Raw genomic sequence first — 23370 nt, forward strand, 5'->3', positions numbered from 1 at the left:
TGTGCAGCCGGACATCCAGGCAATTGCATGGCTAATTGAATCTGCCCCATTGTATTGGGACCTGTGCATGAGGCCATATTAACATTCTGCTCTATAGGGGGATTGTATTGCATTTTGAAACAACACAGAATTTGGAGAAGGTTGAACCTTTTTTTTTTTCACCCTCGATGACTATATGTATGTTCAGTATATTATATAGCTCAGGATATTTAATTGCAGTATAATTGTTCTGCTGACTTCTCAAAACAGTCTAACTAAATGATAAGTGTGTGCATTAAGACATGTATTCCTTCCTGCCAGAGTCAGCAGAGTTTGCTGTTGGTATCTAAACGGAAATACCTGCTCGGAGCTGCGCAGATTCTCCTTAAAGGAGCCGAACGTCTGTCCAAGTCTGTGGCCGAGAACCAGGAGAACAAGCGGCAGCGCGACTTTAATTCTGAGCTGCTGAGATTACGCCAGCACTGGAAGTTGAGGAAACTGGGAGATAAAATCCTGGGGGATCTGAGTTACAGGAGTGCAGGTAACTCTTATTAAGATTAGAGGAGACAAATGTCATATAAATGTCATGTGGGCAGCACGGTGGCTCAGTGGTTAGCACTTCTTCCTCACAGCGCTGGGGTCATGAGTTCAATTCCCGACCATGGCCTTATCTGTGTGGAGTTTGTATGTTCTCCCTGTGTTTTCGTGGGTTTCCTCCGGGTGCTCCGGTTTCCTCCCACACTCCAAAAACATACTGGTAGGTTAATTGGCTGCTATCAAAATTGTCCCTAGTCTCTTTGTCTGTCTCTCTGTCTCTCTGTCTCTCTGTCTCTCTGTCTCTCTGTCTCTCTGTCTCTCTGTCTCTCTGTCTCTCTGTCTCTCTGTCTCTCTGTCTCTCTGTCTCTCTGTCTCTCTGTCAATTTAGACTGTAAGCTCCAATGGGGCAGGGACTGATGTGAGTGAGTTCTCTGTACAGCGCTGCAGAATCAGTAGCGCTATATAAATAAATGGTGATGATGATGTTATAAACAATAGTGTGACTTAGAGACAATCTGCATTGGATGTATAATGTTACTTATTTTGTCTTTGTTAAAAATCACGTTAGTATTTTATTTTTTATTTCCTATGTATATTTCTCCCTGGAGCAGTCCCATACTGGACTGCTCCCAACAGTTTGTCCAGCAGATCTAGTGTATCTTTTATTCCTTCCTTTCGGTAATGTATAACGTAGTCATGGTTTGACCCTGTACCTTCAAACAGAAGTTTTATGCATTCTTTATTTATACGTTGTAGAAAATCCAACAATAATCAACAATGACGGTTCTCAAAGAACTAACAAAACAATATAGCAACATCCCAAAGAAATTACTGGTACATAAGACAATATACATACACTGGGGAAATGACAGACAGACAAGGGGGTGTGGGGAAGTAGGGTGGGGTCAGGAGGGGAGCGATTGGCTGTTTTATTCAGTACCCAAACTAGTAGATAGAGGGCTCCATTATTGTAAGCTTTTTCTTTTTCTTAAACAGTGTAATTCGGCAGCTTCCCTCAGCTAATGGTGGGATGACAAAAAAAAAAAGGACCCCACAGAAATGCTAAATTGATGTGATGGTCCCTAATACCATTTACAGTAGAGAATGTTGTGATAAAAGGAAATTTATACTTTTAAATAATTGAACTGTAGATATGTACCAGATGTTAAATCAAACATGCAGTGATCAGCAGTTCATCCAAAAAGTTTTAATCCTTGAGTTTTCATTTTCCACATTTTGGAATTGTGCAGAAAGAGAGAAAAATCAGTTGTGGGAAGCGTATTACAATCTTTAATACATACATTTAAATAGCTTCTATTGTAAAAAATATAACTTGGTCCCTAAAGTTAGCAACATCTGTGTTTTGAGTTTGCATTCTCCATCCACATTACGCTTGCTTTGCCTGTCGCTCTCTGTGTAGGTCTGACTCTCGTTGTGTCCGTCCCCTGACCTGTTGTCTTTGTTGTATAGGATCACTCTTTCCTCATCATGGAACGTTTGAAGTCATAAAGAACACTGACATTGATTTAGACAAGAAAATGCCAGAAGACTACTGCCCGCTGGATGTTCACATCCCCAGTGACTTAGAAGGCTCTGCCTATTTAAAGGTACTACATGAACTGCTGCTTGGAGCCTCTTTCTGAATAACATTTATGTTGACAGGTCCGGGTTAAAGTTTATGTCCCACGAGGTGGGATAATGTTTGTTTTGTGACCACTCTAAAAGCTGTTTATATCCTGACAGCTGGGTGTTAGACATGAAAGAATTGAAATCGTTTTTTCTTATATAGAATAACTAACTCTTCCGGCACAACCTCCATTGGATATATATATATATATATTTGGCTTCAGTTGCAAGTTTAAGTGAGCTGGGAGATACTCATAGGAAGATTTTAGGCATTCTTACAGACCCCCAACCTCATCCTTTCAATATGGAAGAGATTCCTGTGTATGGTTTACAGTAAGGTGGAAAAAAAGTCGGACAGACATGCACACAGATATATTAGGGTCTATATAAGGGAACCAAAGATCCTATATAGTAAATTTATATGGTATCTCTAGAAATAGTAGATGATTTCTTCATTGGTTGGGGCAGCACGGGGGCTCAGTGGTTAGCATTGCTGCCCACCAGCGCTGGGGTCATTAGTTTAATTTCCGACCATGGCCTTATCTGTGTGGAGTTTGTATGTTCTCCCCGTGTTTGTGTGGGTTTCCACTGGATGCTCCATTTTCCTCCCACATTCCAAAAAACAGACTAGGATTAATTTTGTCAGCAGCCAATTAACTTACTAGTATGTGTGAGTGTATGTTAGGGAATTTAGACTGTATGTTCCAATGGAACGGACTGATGTGAGTGAGTTCTCTGTATAGCGCTGTGGAATTAGTGGCGCAATACAATTAAATGGTGATGATGATTGGTTGAGTAGATTTAATGAAAGTGGCTAGAGAAAGAAACAAGGAAATGTATTTCTGTCTTTCCTCATATGACGGCCATCGATTGAAAAAAATAATTGTCTACTGTGCTTGCTTGGGTAGAGTTAAAAGTTGTTCCCATTAAAATTGATAGAGTAGAGAAAAAAAAAAAAGTAAAACTGATTATTCTGCTGAGGTGGAAGTTTAGCACAGACGACAGGCGGGGAAATGATTAAGCCTCTTACTGTACTAGGTTGACATAAAGGTCATCTATCCAACAGGCAGAATGATTGTTCTTATGTTCATTACGTTAATGAGTGTCTGTGTTTTAGATGACTACTGTTTAATTATTTAAGATTTGTCTTTGTTGTAGGTTTCCATTCAGAAGCAATCATCGGACATCGGTGACCTTGGTACAGTGAATCTCTTCAAGCGCCCAATGCCTAAAGCTAAGCCAGGTACATGTACTAAGGTGCGCTTCCCTGGCGCTCTTCCAGGGAGATGTAGTTCTTTGTGACGGGTTTTCTGTGTAAAGTGAATTCTGTTTAAAGAGCAAGCAAATCCACTGTTTACCACTCGTTAATGTCAGAGGCTGTTTTTTTTTTTTTTTTAAATCGGGTAGAATTTTATTGCATTTTTATCTTTTTTTTTTTTTTTTTTTTAAACATTACAAAAAAGAAAAGCCCATAATAGGCTAAAGCCCCAACTATAACCCACACAGTGATACAAGTATTGTAAAACATACATGCACAATAGGATCAAAAAAGAAAAAGCATTGACATTTCAGATTTTCAAGCCAAGGTATACGCATCTTACACACTTTCGAGATACAGTAAAATTATAATACATTCTTGACAATACAGAATATAATCGTTGACTTTAATGACATATTACTAAGTGGCTGGATGTCTGCCCCGAGCATTACATTAGGAGAGTTCCACCTCCCTCAATCCTTCCGTGACATACGGAGATATCCTCTATCTATACTATATTCTCTCGTACTAGGTTCCTGCTAGTGTACACGATCCTTTCATGGCCGACTGTATCATTAACAAGGTCAATCCAGTTATTCAAAGTCGGACCTTCAGGTGCCATCCATTTCCTAGCTATCACTACCTTTGCCAGCATAAGTAACGTGTTGATAAGCAGTCTAATAAGTCTACGAGTTTGCTTGTTCAAGCCTAAGCCAAACATACAGAGTTTTGGAGTCAAGGTCACCACCCCCACCTCCAGTCTCTTAATACACTTCTCCACCTTTCCCCAAAAGGATGAGACCAACGGACATTCCCAGAGGATGTGCCAGAAGTCCCCTCTCTCACTCCCACACTTGGGGCACAGGACCCTCTGACCCCCGTTAAACTTAGAAAGCCGAAGAGGGGTGAGATACGCTCTGTGTGGCAGAAAGAACTGGACCTGGTGAAATTTGATTGATGCAGTGACCTCTTTCGGACTACACAACACCATATCCCATGCTTTGTCACTAAGACGCCTCAGATCACCCTCCCACCTGCATCGCAGCTCCGGCAAGCCCCCCTCACCAGATCCTTCCACCAATATTGAATACAAAAATGAAATTTGCCGCCTTTGGCCCAACCTTGAGAGTTGCACCCTTAATGAATCCGCACTAAGGCTCGGGGCAGCTCCCCGAAACTGCGAGGCCAAAGCATGTCTTAACTGCAGATATCTATAAAAGTGACCCCCTAGGTAACTCATATAATCTCTGAAGTTGCTCAAATGAATATAATAATCCATTCTCATACAGTTGTCCGATATGTATTATATTTTAAATTCGCCCAGCTCCCTCCATCCTAACCAATTCTCCAAAATCCAAATTATCCCAGAGTGTAGTGCACGGGACCAAGTCCAATCCTCCTCCAATCTGGGATGACAATCACCAAACCTTCAAGGCCTGTGATAGCAAGGGGGGGTTCCCCCCAACCTTCCTTCCTGCCAGAATAAACTGCACACACATATGATTAGAACCTGTCTCGGAAACTAAAAAATCATGCAGATCCACCCCCACCCACGACCGGAACCATACCTCAATATGTGTCAGCTGGGAGGCGAAATAATAAAGCCGCAGATTCGGCAAAGCCAAGCCCCCCGACCCCCGAGAACGATATAAAGTGGTAAGTTTAACGCTTGCTCACTTGCCTGCCCACACCAAAGAAGCCATGAGACGTTCAATGTAACGAAATATGCTATGGGGGATATACACCGGCGACTGCTGCAGAACATACAAAAACTTTGGTTGGATTATCATTTTGATCAGATTAATTCGACCTGTGATTGACAATGGCAGCTGCTTCCATACCCCAACCCGGGTTTTAAGATAGTCAATCTGGGGTTGAACATTGAGCTGAATATATTGACCCATATCACTAGAAATCCAGATACCAAGATATTTAAATACCGGGGTCCATTTAAGAGGAGTCTGCAAAACTTGACCCGTAGGGCAAGCACCCTTAATCGGAGTTACACTGCATTTATCCCAGTTAATCAACAGCCCCGAATAGCTACCGAACACCGAGACCACACGGAGTAGGGTTGGCAACGACTTATCAGGATATGATACAAAAAGCAGCATATCATCTGCGTAAAGGGCAACCTTGTCCGTCCTGCAGCCCATCCTCAATCCAGCAATATCTGACTGCTTTCTAATCACACACGCCAATGGTTCTATGGCCAGGGCAGACAGATTGGGGGACAGAGGGCACACCTGTCTGGTACCTCTGCCCATAACATACTGACGAGACACAAAGCCATTTACACAGACTCTAGCTGTAGGACAAGAGTACAGCAGTCGAACCCACTGAATAAAAACAGGCCCAAACCCAAATTTCAACAGCACCGCCCACAAGTACTTCCACTCCACAGAGTCAAAGGCCCTAGCAGCATCTAAGGACACCGCCTCCTCCTGCAGGGTGGGGCAACTGCAGGTGACAAAAAAGCCTACGCAAATTTATAGCCGTAGATTTTCCCGGCATAAACCCAGTTTGGTCAGGGTGCACAACCTCACTAATCACCCGATTCAGATGTGTCGCCAAAATTTTTGCCAAAATCTTAACGTACGTTGTCAGTAACGATATCGGCCTATATGACTCTGGAAACAAGGGATCTTTTCCCGCTTTAGGGATAAGGACTATAAGGGCTTCAGACATAGACGGAGACACACACCCCTGCTCTCTAAAGCTTATAAGCATATCTTTCAAACTAGGCACAAAGAACCCCAGATGCTTCTTATACAACTCTATGGGTATCCCATCTATGCCCGGAGCCCTACCATTTGGAACAAGGCTATCGCAGCTACAATCTCCTCATCAGTAATTGACACGTCCAAACTTTCTCTACGCTCAATTTAGGTAAAGAAACATCCGCTAAATACGTGTCAAAGTCTGAGTATTCAGCTCTTGACGCATAAGCATCCTTAAAATACACATAAAACACATCACTGATTTCTTCAGTCCCGGTATGCACTTCACCCAAATCATCTGTAATCCCTGCCACTACCGCCGCCGCTCTTTCTGACCTAGCCAAATAAGCCAAAAACCTGCCACACTTATCCGCTTCAAAGTATTGAGTATGTTTAGCAAATAACTTACGCCTTGACTTATCTAACAGATAATCCGACCATTCTTTCTGTACCGCCAACCAAGCCATCCTATCGGAAGCCACATGAGAAGAGCGATACACCTCCTCCAACCGCACAACTTCTTTTTCCAATCTATCACCTCTCAACCTAGACTCTCTTTTAAAACAATTAACACTTCTGATTAAGGAACCTCTTGAATGAGTCCCAGACAAGAGGCGGGGCCGCCGTGTCCGCATTGGTAACAAAGTACTCCTCCCATTGGGATTCTAAAGTATTTCTGTCTTGCAATAATGTCAACCAAAAGGGGTTAAGCCTCCAAAAGGCTTGACCTCGAGAAACATTAGGTTTAACTGTTAATGCCAATGGAGAATGATCTGAAATCCCCCTTGGTAAGTATGCGACTTCGGAAACAGCCGGCAGTAACTCCTTTGATACAAGCCCTAGATCTATTCGAGAAAAAGCATTATATGAAGTGGAATAACAGGAGAAACAGACCTCTGCCGGATGCCTCAGACGCCACACATCCACCAAACCCATCTCTTCCACCACATCAGCAAATTTAGATTTTTTGGCATATGTAGTTTCCACTACCTCCCTCCACCTATCAACATTAGAATCCATCACATTATTGAAGTCCCCACAGCAAACCACTGGAGTATCAGGAGAAAGAGAGATAAAGTCACTTTTTTAGGACCTCACCACAGTAAGGAGGGGGAACATAAACTGACAGTAGATTTATACGCTTAGAATCAAAAATGCCCCTCACAAAAACATATCTACCTAATGGGTCCGACTCCACCATTTCCAAAATAAAATTTACTTTTTAACGTATAAGAAGAGATATGGCCTGTATGAGTAGCATGATATGCCCACCCTTAAGGGCCAGCACCTTACTTCCCAATAAATGAGTTTCAATTAAACATATGACATCTGCCTCATACTTTTTCAATTGGGATATGACCAAAGACCGTTTAATTTTATCATTTACACCTCGAACATTCCAAGTCAGGATTTTAATAGACCCCCTTTTCATCTTCCCAGTCGCCATAACACAAGGGAATACACATGAGACATTTCCGCATAGACTTCAACCCCCTCCAGCCCAGACAGACACCCAGCCACCAGCCACCAGCCAACCACATTAGCATATAGCGAAATAGTCAATTTCCTCATCCAAAAGCATTTGCATAAAAATAAAGTACCACACCTATCACTGCATTGAAGAAACCTACCCCTCCCTACCCTATTCAAACAACCCCCCTCCCCATGTATCCACCCCCAACTTAGACATACCTGGATCCCCTTATAACTATCCCACATCCCCTCCACGCACTTATGGAAATACCCGTGTGCACCGAAAAAGGAGAGGGAGACCAGGACCCTTTAAGCAAGGGAAGCTCCCCAGCCCACAAAATCACCCCTAATACTCCTCTAACACTACACACCCAGCCCTTTCATAAACACCAACCATACGATCCAGCATTTTTAAATAAAATCACCTTATAACTAACATTATCATAAGCAACCAAATACCTACAATATTAATCACAGCATTTCAGTTAAATATGAACATAAATCAAGTGATAAATGTTAGCGGAACATGTTTCATACACTACAACTATCAAAGGCATACAGTCATCAATAGCATCATATGTCAGAGGCTGTTTATTACGGAACTGAATAATATACATGAAATAACTGGAGTGTTTATACCTTACTAAATAAGTCCAGCATGGTGTGTTTCAGTCCTCTGTTGGGTAGGAGGAGCTTATGGAACACGGGAAACATAGTGTGAGTGACAGCTTGGCAGATGTCGTTTGCAGGAATGCTCTTTGTGGATTGGTTGATTAATACACAGGGCTGGTGATGTCACAGCAACTCAAGTAACTGCAAACTCTGCTTTTCGGCTTGTCGGATTTAGTGGTCCTTTTTATATTTTAATTTGGTTTTAATTGTGAAATGCATTGTAAACTGGCCTGGTTATTTGATGGTTCAGCTTGTCTCTTTTCCAATGACAGCCCAAGGTTCCAGTGATTTGGGTAGGGACTGCTTCATTCTGTTCTTATTACCAGGAGATTAACGAGGTGCCTTCTGCAATACTGCAGATAAGTACAGTTGCTACAGCCAGAGACATTCTTAGGTGAAGGGAGTGCGATCGATGTCTCCTGCATACCCGGCATAAACAGATCTAGTGTAACCTCACGTTATATCGGTACAGAAGACAGTCTGGCTGTGATTGACATTTAAGCTGTAGCAAATAGAAGGGAATTCGGACACTTGTATTTGAGACTGATCCTTGTCTTACAAGTAAAGATCTGATGAAATAGCATAAAAGTAAATTAAATATATATATAGAGCTGTATCATAAGATTGCAGGTTGTGAATTGCCTTTGCGCTCCCTCGAACCCTCCGCTGTCATATTGTCGTGGCGAGAGGAATTAATTTGCTGTCTCTTTAATCCCGAATCGACGGAGCCAAGAGAAAAACGGCTACATAAAGCAGCCCCCGGAGCTTAGCAACCTTGTAGTCCCACGATAGCTAGTAGAGCATTATAGGAATCGAGGAGCAATTTCTTTTTTTGTCTGCCTAAGGAAAATGTCCTTAGTGACTTTAAATAGATATTAAGGAGTTTGTTTCTTCCATGATGATAATTAGTTTAGATTACATCCTAGGTGCCTCTGTCCACAGTCCTGATTAATGTGACTATCCGTAAAACCAGGATGTGGTTTGTGTGAAGTTGGTACGATGCCCTGGATTAAACAGCCTATTGTGACATTGTATAGACGAGTATGATTATGTATTGCAGCTCAGTAGCTGGAGTCCTTCCGCCTCCAAGCCATGTATTGCTTGTCCAGCTGACACTAAGACAATTCCATCCGTTCTAGTGTTGCCATCTGCATTGGTCAGGCGTGCTCAATATGCAACAATCTCTTTTTTTCCCCGATTCCAGGGACGCCGCATTGGCAGACGAAGCTGGAAGCTGCACAGAACGTCCTACTTTGTAAAGAAATCTTTGCGCAGTTGTCTCGCGAAGCCGTTCAAATCAAATCCCAAATCCCTCACATTGTCGTCAAGAACCAAATTATCTCCCAGCCATTTCCTGGTAAGAAATGCATGTCTTATTACTCTAGAATGAGGTGTCTCTGTGATTCCCTGTCTGTGCTGGAAAGATCACTTAGTACTGAACGCTGTGCATGGTACTGCTGGTAGCTATCGCTGTGAGATCCCAATCATATAACAGATCGCAGCAAGAGTGAGATTTAGGAGCATTAGTGGAAACTGGCGCTCCGATAACAGCGCAGAAAATGTGTTGTAACCCATAGCAACCACAATAAAGGCTTTAATCTTGTAAACTACTACCCGAGAATTACATTTATATTCAATTACTGTTGCTATTGGGGGTTTTCATTTAGTTTTGTGATATTTTATAGACTTCAGTTGCTAATTGCCTTGGCTAGGTTAAGGTAGGTGGTGGTTGGGGGAGGGCTGGATCTGTCTCTGTCCTTAGGTTTAGTATATACTGTATACTGGTGGTGTTTGATCATGTAAGACATATGTCATACGTTAAGTTTCACCGGCAGTTTGTTCGGGCCCTACCACGTCCACCATATTTTCTGCCCTGGGAACCTTGTTCCGTTATCCTTTTTTGTATATGTTACCAGGCATTATTAAACACTTCTACTATTGGTTCCTCATTTGATATTTTTCAGTGGAGCAGTCAAAGTTGGTTTTTAAATGATGGAGAAATCAAAACTTTAAGTAAAATGGAGAAAATAAAAGCAGGTCAGATAGTTGCAGTTGACCACAGTGGTTCTAAAGCGTTAAACAGCTTGTTTTAAAATGTAGAAAAGGACAATATCTGAAAAACAAGTGAACAGTAAATAGTTTGTTTTTAAAGAATATTATTACTTTATAAACAGGAATATAAAGAGTAAACACTGCATTACTAGATCTAGCCATACACGCAGTGTTGGCCGATGGGTGGTCCTGAAATCAGGAAAGATAATCCACATCTCTGGAATTGGCTTCAGTTTATCTACTGATAGGAATTCTGGGATACAGAGAAACTTGTTTTTCCAATTATACTTTATCTGAAGTATTGTCTGATTTCATATAAATATTTTTAGATCGTAGTGGTCCTTTTACTCTTTCAGTGCGATCGTTGTAGAATTTACAGAGATGTCTGGTCCTACATTGCAGCCAGCTTGCTCCTTTACCATTCAGGATTAACGGAGTCGGGAGGCAATTTACTTACCTGTAAATCAGCGGTCAGTGGTTGCGTTGGACACCTGATTATGGGGTTAGACCTAAAGGAAACGCCGTCTCATAGGGATCACTGCCCACATGCACCATAAAGACGGTCTGGTGACATGCAGGAAGCAGCACTGGTGTCTGCTGCATGAAAGGATTGATCTGGGTCTAGTAAGAATATTGGAGAATATTGCACATGCTTTACAAGTTAACGGTTAATAAAAAATGTAAGTGGTGTTAAAAAAAACCCCCCCCCAAAAAAAAAACAATTTTACAAATGAAATGTGTGTGTGAAGGAGAATACCAAGCTTGGAGGCTTCCAATAACGTGCGCTTATTTGGTAAATTGTGAAGTGGCAAGGTGAAATAAACGGTAATTTTCAGGAGTTTAGTTCGTTTCATGAAGGCAGCTTAGAGGAGAATCACAGAACCAGTGAATGACACTCCTCAAGCAGAACATTTTTTTGTTGGGCATGGACGTCTGGCAGTGAAAGGGTTAAATGTTGCTTATTGTACCTCTCTATTTGTGTGTGTGTTTTATTTAGCGATTTTGTTTCCAAGCTTTAGTAATCGCTGCCTTTTCTTGTGTGCCAGAGTGACAGCAGCGCTATGAAAAGGGCAAATCACAAGTAACTCATTATCAATCTGCTGCAGTGTTGTTGTTGTTGTATTACTCTTACTAACTGGGAAACCCGGGAGGTTTATCGCAATCAAGTTGCTCTTTATTCCCTTGGAAGGTGAAATGCTCCACCTCCCGTGGCTTCTGCTTTGTGTGTAATATTTTATGGAGTTGGCCCATTAGAGGTTCCTCGGCATAATGAGCGGCACAGTTAGCGATCCGACACATTATGCAGTATCCTAGGTGTCTTTTGTATTGGTCAGACATCCATCTTTGAATGTGCACAGACTGTTCCTTGGCTCTCCACGCTTCTCGCTCGAGGCTTGTTTTGTATTCAGCCAGTGTTGCTGAAGTGTATGTTTTGTCATGGGGGAGATCTGCACACGGTGTTCCTGTGCTGGCTAAATAAAGTTTTACCATACTTGCCAACTCTCCCTGAATGTCAGGGAGACTCCCTGAAATAGGGGTGATCTCCCTCACTCCCTGAAGAGTCTGGCATTCTCCCTGATGCTGAGCCAGTACAAGACGTGGTTGGCTTTGCCATCTGTGGCATGATGACACAGTTCAGAAATTGTGTCCTATGTCCATGTATTGATGCCTATGGAGGTGGCCATTTTCATGGAGACCAAGATTTAATCATAGACTGACAGGTAAGATAACATGACTTCAGTAATGGAGACAGAAATGTAAATGACACTTCAGTCTCAATAGATTCGTTAGCTGATTTTATTTAACGCATATTTGCCTACTCTACTGGAATGCCCGGGAGATTCCCGTATTTCTGGGAGACCTCTCGGGAGAGCAGGACAACCTCCCGGTTCTCGCCCCCGCAATAGATAAGTGTCGGGGGCGGGGCTTAATGACGCAAATATCTTTTCATCTTAGCTCTGGCCCTTGCTGTAATTGTCCAAAATTGTGACAATCGTTTAGGGGGTGGGGCCAAAATGATTTGTCAAGCCCCGCCCCCACAAGCCCACCTTCCCCGGGATCTCCCTGAAGCCAACGAGGAAAAGTTGGCAAGTAAGTTTTACCCATCGCCAGCACACAGTGGAGGCAGCCATATTGTGGGGTGAATCCGTATTCATACATTCTACATTTAGGACTCGATTCATCTTCGAACACAGCTTGCAGTTGAAAGCACTCAAGCGCATGTACCTTGTACGTCTGTATTCAAATACAAACGGATCCCAAGCAACGTTTCCCACTTGCATCTGGGTATAAGTCCGCTCTCTCTATACGTTACTTACTGTATGTAGACAAACAGATCATAGTGCAGGATACGCACATGTATATGTGCAGTTTAAAGTCTCATTGGAACACATGCAAGAAAAAAATAAAAATAAAGAAATTCTGAACAGGAAATGAACAACTTTTTATACTATAATCATATAGAAAACAGGTTTTTAATGAAAAAAGAAAAAAATATTTTTGTAATGTTATTTTTTTACATTGTACATTAAATACATTTTTATAGTTTATCTTACTTGCAAACACATGTCCTAGTGGCATGCATAGATGGCTTACACCTGCTCTGTAGCTGGTGCAAATGATACCACTAAAAAAAAAAAATTACGTCCTTAAGAGATGTCGAATCTATATCAGATTGTTCACCTGTAAGTGTCAGATTATCAGTTATGAGCTCATCAGCTGGAGAGAATTAAATACACTGCATGGTTTGAGTGTACAAATAAACTCTGCTTTATTAGTTACAAGTTCTTATCTATATAGCAAAAATCACTTATTACAGAAAACTATGCCCCAAAAGGTTTTAACCACTCATGTTCCCTTCACACAGATGTTAGTATATTCTCTCATTATCCACACTAGAACTCCCCAGGGGGGGTTGGCTTATCTCCTGTCTGGTATGTCCAAGGTTATAAGCATAGCCTTGCAAATACAGTAATGAATTACTCCTACAAAACAGGTGCATCTAATTGTATTTAAGCTATAACAGAACAAAATGGCTATAAGGCAACAAGATGGCGTCAGCTTACCAAAATCACATTTCTCAGAGAGAACTTGAACTTGAATTGGCCACATCTGCTCACACTCTTCCTCGGAACGCCCTCACTGTAAAGTGCCTACATCTATCCACCCTTTCTCTCTCCAATTCTGCCCTTTAAATCGTAGGCTGCCGGAAATGTCCTTTGCGTGCAGCCGTGAATTGCAAGCAGTTGAGTTCATTTTCGTAACTTCCGTTCTGGCGCATGCACAGAGCAATTTCGCACAAAAAACAGATCGCAAATGGACTTCCGTTCGAAGATGACTCAGGCCCTGTGTATTTATTTAAAGATAAAAGACACAGAAGTACGTGTCTATTATATAGTCTGCCGTGGACTAAAATACTAAACTACGTTTATAAATCTTCTCAGTCCTTCCCTACCACTGGCATTCTCTCAAATTATTAAGTAGTGATGTGGTCTGTGTACAATATTGCCTTACTCCATAAATAGTTTATCAGTGCTCTTTACAGTGACTGTAGGACAAAGCGCTTGGTGATTATGTCTGGGAATAATTTGGTCATTGAGCAGCAGCCATTATTTTAATTTTCTGGTATTTTATTGTGGATAGTGGGTTTCCAGATAATAAATTCAATTTCTGTATATAGTAATCATTTTAATTTTTATAATGTTTCTACCATTGAGATGTTGGTTGCTCCATTCTATAGATCAGAGTAGACCATTATAGAAGTGTGATGGGTTACGTGAATGAGAGATTAGAAATTCCAGTAATATCTAGATCTGGACCATATGAGAGAGATTGGAACGGATGGTAAAATCTTGATTTGAGCCATACGGAGAGAGATTTGAAAGCGCAGTTATCTGTATCTGAAAATGGCGTTCCGTTTCTTTTACCAGGCATTTTCAGTTTTGTTTTGTTGCTTTTTTTTTTTTTTTATATAAGTTTTTGTTGTACCTTTGTTGTGAATTACTATTGTATTCCCTTTTTAATTACAAATGAATTCATTAGTAGTTTTGGGAAAACATAATGACCAAAGAACAGTAAATAAGAGCACAGAAACGACATGGTGACCCTGCTTGTCTAGACCCATCTCATGGGTCTATATAACCAGCACGCCCATTAGGAGTTCTGTGATTAGAAAGTGCATTTTGTGGTGCTTCTATATTTTTGTCTGTACACAGGGCTCCAGTTGTCCATATCCTTTTGCCACTCCACCAATGAGAAGAGGTCTCAGAAGCCGCCGTCTGATAAGATGAGCCCAGAAGATCATTTGTATGTTCTAGAACACAACTTGCACCAGCTCATTAGAGAGGTGAGGACGGGGTGGATTTCTGGTCACTTGACAAGTAATTATAAAACCGAACGCTAAAGGACTTATTGCGCAATTTCTAACCTGGTTCATGGCCCCCTGATTAGGAGTACAGGATGGATAGATCTGTGCTCCTTCAGTCTTACTATTGCATTATTTGAAGGCCAAATATATATCAACTTGGACTAAAAATGACTGATAATACTCTTCATTTTATCAATTTTTGTTACAAACATAGAAAAAAGGACAAATGAAAATGTAACTTTGGGTATTTTATTATTTATATCAGCTGGGAAAACAGAAATTACTGCCACTGCTCTCAACCTTCTAGTCCCCTGGTCCATTTGAAGTAACAGTCTAAAGATAATTAATTGGCATTTTAAAGTCCTTTCACCATGTCTAGGTGTGACGCCTTGCCCATCGCGCCTTGTCTAGGTGTGACGCCTTGCCCAGCGCGCCTTGCCTAGGTGTGACGCCTTGCCCAGCGCGCCTTGCCTAGGTGTGACGCCTTGCCCACGGCGCCTTGCCTAGGTGGGACGCCTTGCCCACGGCGCCTTGCCTAGGTGGGACGCCTTGCCCACGGCGCCTTGCCCACGGCGCCTTGTCTAGATGTGGTTGGGTATTGCTGAGAAATATGTTATTGTTCAACATAGTCATTGTCTTTCTCTGTATTAAACACAACTGAGCGGCTGACAGGGCATGCTTGGATTTGTAGTTCAACAGGTGCTAGAGAGTTTATATTGAAAATGGGAAAACAATAAATATACACCCAGTGGCCACTTTATTGCACCTGTACACCTGCCAGACAGGGTGGTTTGAGTCTCTCCTAAATGTTGATCTTCTGGGATTTTCACACACAACAGTCTATAGAGATTAAAGAATGGTTTGCAAATCAAAAAAAATCCAGTGAGCGGCATTTCTGTGGGCAAAAATGCCTTGTTAATGAGAGGTCAGAGTCTGCTTCAACCTGGCAGGAAGGTAACTCAAATACCTATGTATTACAACAGTGGTATGCAGAAGAGCATCTCTGAACACCCAGCACGTTGAACCTTGAAGTAGATGGGCTACAGATGTAGAAGGTCACACCAGGCTCCTCTGCTGTCCGTTACAAACAAGAAACTGAGGATACAGTGGGCACAGGCTCAGCAAAACCGGGCAGCTGAAGATTGCAAAAGATGTCGCCTGGTCTGAAGAATCTCGATTTCTGCTGCGACATGCAGATGGAGTAAACAGCATGAATCCATGAATCAATCCTGCCTTATGTCAGCATTGCAGGCTGGTGGTGGTGTAATCGTATCGTACCAACTGCACATCGTTTAAATACCACAGTGTTTCCATTTATGACCACAGCCTACCCATCTTCTAATGGCTACCTCCAGCAGGATAACTTGTCATGTCACAAAGCACACGTCATCTCAAGCTTATTCCTGGAACATGACAATAAATTTAGTGTAGTCCAATGGCCTCCACAGTCATCAGGTCCCAATCCCATAGATCACCTTTGGGATGTGGTGTAATGGGAGGTTTGCAGCATGAATGTGCAGCCGACAAATCTGCAGTAACTGTGTGATGTTATAATGTCACCGTGGACCAGAATCTGTAAGGAATGTTTCCAACACCTTGTTGCATCCAAACCATGAAGAATTCAGGCTGTTCTGGTGGCAAAGGGGGGTCCTACCCAGTACTAGAATAGTGTATCTAATAAAGTGGCCACTGAGTGTATATTGTATTGTACATTTTGCTTTAAATTTTAACTTCTTTTATGTGTGAAAAAAAAGACAGGGAATATAATGTTTTAAGCATCTACTTTAATTCTTCAGTTCCACAAGCAGACTCTAAGTAACATCGTGATGCCCCATCCTGCGAGCGCACCGTTCGGGCACAAGAGGATGCGTCTTGCCGGGCCTCAGGCCTTCGATAAGAATGAGATTAACGCCATGCAGCAGAGCGAAGGACTACTGGAAAAGATCATCAAACAAGCCAAGCACGTGTTCCTCAGACGCAGGTAAGTGATCACACCCACCATTCACAGCGGAATTTGTATCTCGGTATCAATATTATTTTATATGTATATAGTTACCATGATGAGGTTGGTTTGTCATCATTATGCCTTATCTACAATAATTCTCATCATGTAAGAAAACCGAAATGTTCCTCTCTGTGACTGTCGTGTCTTATTGGTAATAGAGCAGCCCGCACCATCGACAACCTGGCCAGCAGGATAGAGGACCCCCAAATCCAAGCCCACTGGTCAAGCATCAATGATGTCTATGAGTCCAGCGTGAAAGTCTTAATAACGTCCCAAGGATATGAACAGATCTGCAAGTAAGTGGTTTTGTTTCATTGCAAACATTATTAAACTGCTCCTGGTGTAGCGAGTGGACACAATTTATGAAGCGCGTTGGGTCACAGCATAAAATGGCTTGATTTTCCAGCGCATGCCTGCTAGCTGGGGAGAGCCTAGGGGAATATTGTGGGTGAAGTTCTCCTTTATCGCCCACTATTATATAGAAATGCTTACAGTAGAAAAAAAAATATTAAACATTTGAAAGGCTCTGAAATGCGTGACGTATGTTATCAATGGATACAATCGGTCTTATTACACAAAGTCCATAGAAATAAATAGAATCTGTATGTTGTTTCCATACATTAATCTGTAATTCACATCATTATGTAGTATTTATAGATATGACCGTAATGTATCCGTTGTAATCCTTCTAATTGTTCATTACTATAGGAAGAAATGGTTCAGAAATGCTGTCTATGTTCAGCTACGTTACTGTGTAATGTTCATATTAAATGATCAGGACTGCGTTATTTCCCTTTAGTTTACTCTCTTTGTGAATTGTTTCCTGTAGGTCTATTCAGTTACAGCTGAATATCGGGGTTGACCAGATAAGAGTTGTACACAGAGATGGGAGAGTGATTACATTGTCTCACCAGGAACAAGAGCTGCAAGATTTCCTCCTGTCCCAGGTGTGTGTCTTATACTGATCTCCTGTGTCTGTGTGTATTTATGTGCCAGTGCAGATGCTGATCTCGTCCATGGCACAAGCACACAGATAGACATGATATATATTATGTTCTAAGGGATGTAACTCCTTTAGGCAGATGGATCCTCAGTTTTTACACACACTTATTTAAAAGAAAAGTCACAGCTTAAGTTACCGTCTTCCCTACTCTGTGCAGCTGTGACATGTATAACATGGGTATTATAGTTTTCATGGATTATATTGCTATAATTATTTCCTTCAGTTGCCTTCCATACATGAGTGACTGTGTGAGCCGGTAGGAACGCTACCAATTCAGTGCTCAGGGTCCATTCCACTATTCATGCTATCATATTACTAGGCATTAATACTGTTGTACATATTATAAGGCGTTAATAATACTTTATGGCCATCAGTACTACTGCCATAAATATGGGCATTGCGGGTACAGCTGGGCCTTACTGCTACTCCTTGTTTTATTTAGTGGGCATTTGATAGGGATATTGGCTTCTATTAGTCACTATTGTGGTCATTATGGCTGACTGGGGGGGGGGCTAAATAATGATGGTGGACCTGTATCGCGGGAACACACATTCCAGACTTCTGTTTCCAAGGGGATTTAATGCCCCGCCCACTACAACAGGAGGATATAATCTGGCTCATGTCGCGGTGGGAGGAGCAAGATACAAATTGCGGCATCACTCTGCTGTAGGTGCGGAGTTGTAAACATGTACAGCCCTGGCTATAGGAACTGTCAGAACATATCTGTACAGACCTTGTACCTGTACATGATGTCTGACCGTTCCTATATCAGGACCCCAATAGCAGATTGATGCTGCTGATACTGTACAGTGGTTCACATAAGCCCTGGTGACCATCCTCTGTTACAGCAGCTCAAAGTAACCATACATGAATATCTTACACCCCAGTAGCAGTTCACAATCAATTGCAGGTGACAAGTTAATAAACTGTATTCTTGTTTACAGTTTTCTTTAAAAAAAAAATAATAATGTGAGATTCCCAAAAACAAGTGCTTGTCCACCACTAGTCTAGGTGTAATAATGTGCTGAATTTGAATAAAACAAATCTTCTGAGTAGCGGTATGACCCATTAGTACAGACAGAAGAACCTGCCGTGACTGTATTACTCATCGTCTCCTGTTGTCTGCTCTCAGATGTCTCAGCACCAGGTCCTCGCTGTTCAGCAACTCGCCAAGGTGATGGGCTGGCACGTCCTGAGCTTCAGTAACCAGGTTGGCCTGGGACCGGTGGAGAGCATCGGCAACGCGTCTTCAATAACCGTGGCCTCTCCCAACGGGGATTATTCTGTTTCAGGTATGTAGATATTAGTTTATAATTTTGTTGCTTTTCAAACTACAAACCCTTTATTCTAGACATGTTTTCTATAGATTGACACAGATCTTGGTAAATGTTATATTAAGGGGAAAATAACCGTAAACCCGTTATTCTGAAAGATCTCAACATCAGCAAGGGAAGAAAAGAAAAGGATTGTGGCTATTCTAACCCTTAGGCTGCGTCCAGATGGATGTATTAAGTTTAGTGTTAAAAACATTCATTCTAATGAAAAATGCTTAAAGCAGCATATACATATGAATGAAGAGAGATTTCAGGAGCATATGTGAATTGTCAAAAATACCCACCAAATAAAAGTCCATCATAAGACTAAATAACAGATGCTGGGGTTTATGGGGCTTAATGATGATTTTCAGTTTGAAGACTAAAACTCTCCAGCTGTTTTGAAACAACATGGATTATCATAGCGTCCATATAGCAATGTATCAAAGCAATGAGGAAGGCAAGTCCGATGTTTGGTTACATAGGGAGAGGAATCGTTAGAAAAAAGAAAGAAGTAATAATGCCACTGTATAGGTCATTGGTACGGCCTCATCTAGAATACTGTGTTCAGTTCTGGAGGCCGTATCTCCAGAAGGATAGAAATACATTAGAGACTGTACAAAGAAGGGCAACTAAAATGGTGCATGGCCTACAGCACAAAACTTACCGGAAAGACTCAAAGATCTTAATATGTATAGTTTGGAGCAAAGAAGGTAAAGGGGGGACATGATAAAAACGTTCAGATATATCAAGGGTTATAAGAAGGTACAGGAGGGAAACATTCTACAAAGAAGAGAAGTTAGAACATGAGGCCATGTACTGACACTGGGGGGGAGAGAAGTATTAGAACATGAGGACATGTACTGACACTGGGGGGAAGAGAAGTATTAGAACACGAGGACATGTACTGACACTGGGGGGAAGAGAAGTATTAGAACACGAGGACATGTACTGACACTGGGGGGGAAGAGAAGTATTAGAACATGAGGACATGTACTGACACTGGGGGAAGAGAAGTATTAGAACACGAGGACATGCACTGATACTGGGGGGAAGAGAAGTATTAGAACACGAGGACATGTACTGACACTGGGGGGAAGAGAAGTATTAGAACACGAGGACATGTACTGACACTGGGGGGAAGAGAAGTATTAGAACACGAGGACATGTACTGACACTGGGGGGAAGAGAAGTATTAGAACACGAGGACATGTACTGACACTGGGGGAAGAGAAGTATTAGAACACGAGGACATGTACTGACACTGGGGGGAAGAGAAGTATTAGAACACGAGGACATGTACTGACACTGGGGGGGGAAGAGAAGTATTAGAACACGAGGACATGCACTGACACTGGGGGGAAGAGAAGTATTAGAACACGAGGACATGTACTGACACTGGAGGGAAGAGAAGTATTAGAACACGAGGACATGTACTGACACTGGGGGGGGAAGAGAAGTATTAGAACACGAGGACATGTACTGACACTGGGGGGAAGAGAAGTATTAGAACACGAGGACATGTACTGACACTGGGGGGGGGGAGAGAAGTATTAGAACAAGAGGACATGCACTGACACTGGGGGGAAGAGAAGTATTAGAACACGAGGACATGTACTGACACTGGGGGGGGAAGAGAAGTATTAGAACACGAGGACATGTACTGACACTGGGGGGAAGTAGGTTCAGAGGAAATGTGAGGAAAAACTACTTCACAGAAAGGGTAGTGGATGAGTGGAATAGCCTCCCATCAGAGCTAGTAGAGCAATTTAAACATGCTTGGGATAGACCTAAGAATATGCGTATAAAGGATCAAATAGGGTTTGAGGTTACCATAGGTTAATAAGACAATGGTCAGACTAGATGGGCCAAACGGTTTTTATCTGCCATCAAATTCTATGGGGCATATTCAATTGTGCCGTTTCTGCAGCACTAAAACTACTAACGTTATTACGGTAGTAGTTACCTGGATTTCAGCTCGCAGCTCCCTGAGCCGCGAGCTGAAATCCAGCGAGAAAACTACTGTAATAATGTTTTTTCCGCCACTATTACCATAATAATGCGCGGACCGCGAGATTTTCTGCGTTTCCGCCGACAATTGAATATGCCCCTATGTTTCTATTATTTAAAGCTTTCTTTCTTTCTTTGCAATGAGTCTGGTTTTTAGCAGTGTTTCTTTGAGGTGCACCTGTTGTATTCACATTGTCATCAGAACAGTAGTTATTAACAGCTAGTACAACCTGTAGCCAATCAGAGCATTAGCATACTCTCAGGATTAGACCTAACTGTAGCCTTTAGAAATATTAAAATATTCACTGAGCAACTTACAATAGTTACAGCATCAAAAGATATGTTTGAAACGCGCCTCCTTTATGAAACAAAATTCATACATCCAACTTGGTTTTTATTTTTGTTCAGATTTTTGAGAAAACTGCATCAGTCTGGTACCTGGCTAAATTGCTTTTGTTGCATTAAAATGAGTAATGTAATTAAATAACAGCAGGTGTATGTGACTTGTTTCTAGTGCACATGAGCTGTTATAAGACTGCTAGTACAGTTCTGGTCTGTATAAAACATAGCAGGAACACTCTGGACCTCATTTCAGACACTAGATCGGGCTTGGCTAACCTGTGGCACTCCAGGTGTTGTGAAACTACAAGCCCCAGCATGCTTTGCCAATATATAGCAGTTTATTGCTGGAAGGGTATGCTGGGACTTGTAGTTTCACAACACCTGGAGTGCCTCAGGTTAGCCAAGCCTGCACTAGATAGTTCCCCTAGACCACTCTGCACGCCACTACCGGTAGTGCACATAGTGTGTGGAGAGTCTAACCTCCCACCATCACTTACTGTTTTGTTCTGAAATACTGCCTGGCTTATGTTTATCATGTATGAGGGAACAGTGGGGACTGTCTTTATTACACGTGAAACTTTTGTGTGTTTGGTTTTATTTTTGCATATTGTGGAAACTGCACCTTAATAAGCGTTTCTCTGCCAAAGTGCGACTAAAGATGCAATACCCCATCTCTGCCATCTCGGAGCTAGCGCAAAGTCCGTGCACCCCTGCACACAGCAAGGAATCCCCTTCACAAATGCTGCCATCTAGTCCCACAGTGCACTGGGGCGGAAACATCGGTGCAAATCAGGGGACTCAGCACCATCCAAGGACAATGTTGTGCTGAGAAAGTGATTACAACAAGCTGGTCACAGCCTGTCGGCCTCTAGGGAGATACAAAGTGCTTCTTATCTTTACAGGAACACAGATATCCTTTCATTTCATGATTGTTCTAAATGTGCAGTTCCACTGGATTAAAAACCGACCGTTACAATGAACTATGCAAAATGCTGAATTGGTTATCAGTGTGGCACGTTTAATTGTTGATGTTTTTGTTCGTGTGATTAGTTTGTTTTTGTTTTTTATGGTTTATATAATTATAGATTGGCTTTAGTGCCACACTTTTTAGGGAATGTTTTAATGTTCTTTATATCAGGTTCTATGCTGCCTTATGCTTGCCATATCATTTGGAATCCCACAATTGAAGACCCTCGGTGATGTCATTTGTTCTGATAGGTTTCATAGGCTGCATGAATATTGGGTCAGCCAATGGCCATGTGTAGGAGATTGTAGAGTTTCTTGTGGCAGATAACAGTGGATTTTCTGACCATTCTGTCCCTTTTTCCTCACAGTACGTAACGGACCTGAAAACGGCAGCAAAGTCATGGTGCAGTTCCCTCGGTCTCAGAGCAAAGACCTCCCCAAGAGTGATGTGTTACAGGATAACAAATGGCATTACCTGCGAGGGCCGTTCAAAGAAGTTCAGTGGAACAAAATGGAGGGTCGGAATTTTGTGTATAAAATGGAGTTGCTCATGGCTGCCTTGACGCCATGCTAGAACGTGTATATAAGGAACAAGAACTGGACTGTTTTACTCTAATGCCAAAACACCGCCACCAAACTTAATGTACCATCTCAATACAATAAAGATGGGTTTTTTCCTAGTTTTGTTTATGAAAGGTCATTGTTACACGTCTGAGACACTGTTCAAGTGTTGTAAGGTAAAGCTAAGAAAGAGATCTGTCGTAATGTAATCTAGAATAAAATGTGGCCAGGAACAGCGCTGTTCCATCTTTTATAGATGATCATGTATGCGGCAGCTCACACTTATATTTATTCCTTCATGACTGGAGCAGTTTTATACCTCAGTGTTTTGTTTGTTTTTTTTTGTTTGTTTTTTTGTTTTTACCGTTATGCAAACCTTTTGTTAGTGTGCCTATTGCATTCATTTTTGTATTTTATTTTTATTTTTTTATTGTTCTTTAACTGGGAACACGTTTAATAACAGACGATGAAGTGAGCTTGGCTAGAA

The 23370-nt window shown here is 41.8% G+C and overlaps 1 protein-coding gene across 1 annotated transcript in view; it reads left to right on the forward strand.

The window, feature by feature from the left end:
• The window catches only part of MED17 (mediator complex subunit 17), a 29255-nt gene extending 5885 nt beyond the window's left edge, over window positions 1-23370 (forward strand). The window contains exons 3-12 of the mRNA XM_075198735.1: window positions 301-520; window positions 1987-2123; window positions 3301-3385; window positions 9470-9622; window positions 14532-14662; window positions 16480-16664; window positions 16847-16984; window positions 17518-17635; window positions 18824-18983; window positions 22691-23370. Coding sequence (XP_075054836.1) covers window positions 301-520; window positions 1987-2123; window positions 3301-3385; window positions 9470-9622; window positions 14532-14662; window positions 16480-16664; window positions 16847-16984; window positions 17518-17635; window positions 18824-18983; window positions 22691-22896 — 1533 coding nt within the window. The 3' untranslated portion in view covers window positions 22897-23370. The remainder of the gene's footprint in view (window positions 1-300; window positions 521-1986; window positions 2124-3300; window positions 3386-9469; window positions 9623-14531; window positions 14663-16479; window positions 16665-16846; window positions 16985-17517; window positions 17636-18823; window positions 18984-22690) is intronic.

This window comes from Mixophyes fleayi, chromosome 2 (assembly GCF_038048845.1).
Source record: "Mixophyes fleayi isolate aMixFle1 chromosome 2, aMixFle1.hap1, whole genome shotgun sequence".
Lineage (NCBI taxonomy): Eukaryota > Metazoa > Chordata > Amphibia > Anura > Limnodynastidae > Mixophyes > Mixophyes fleayi.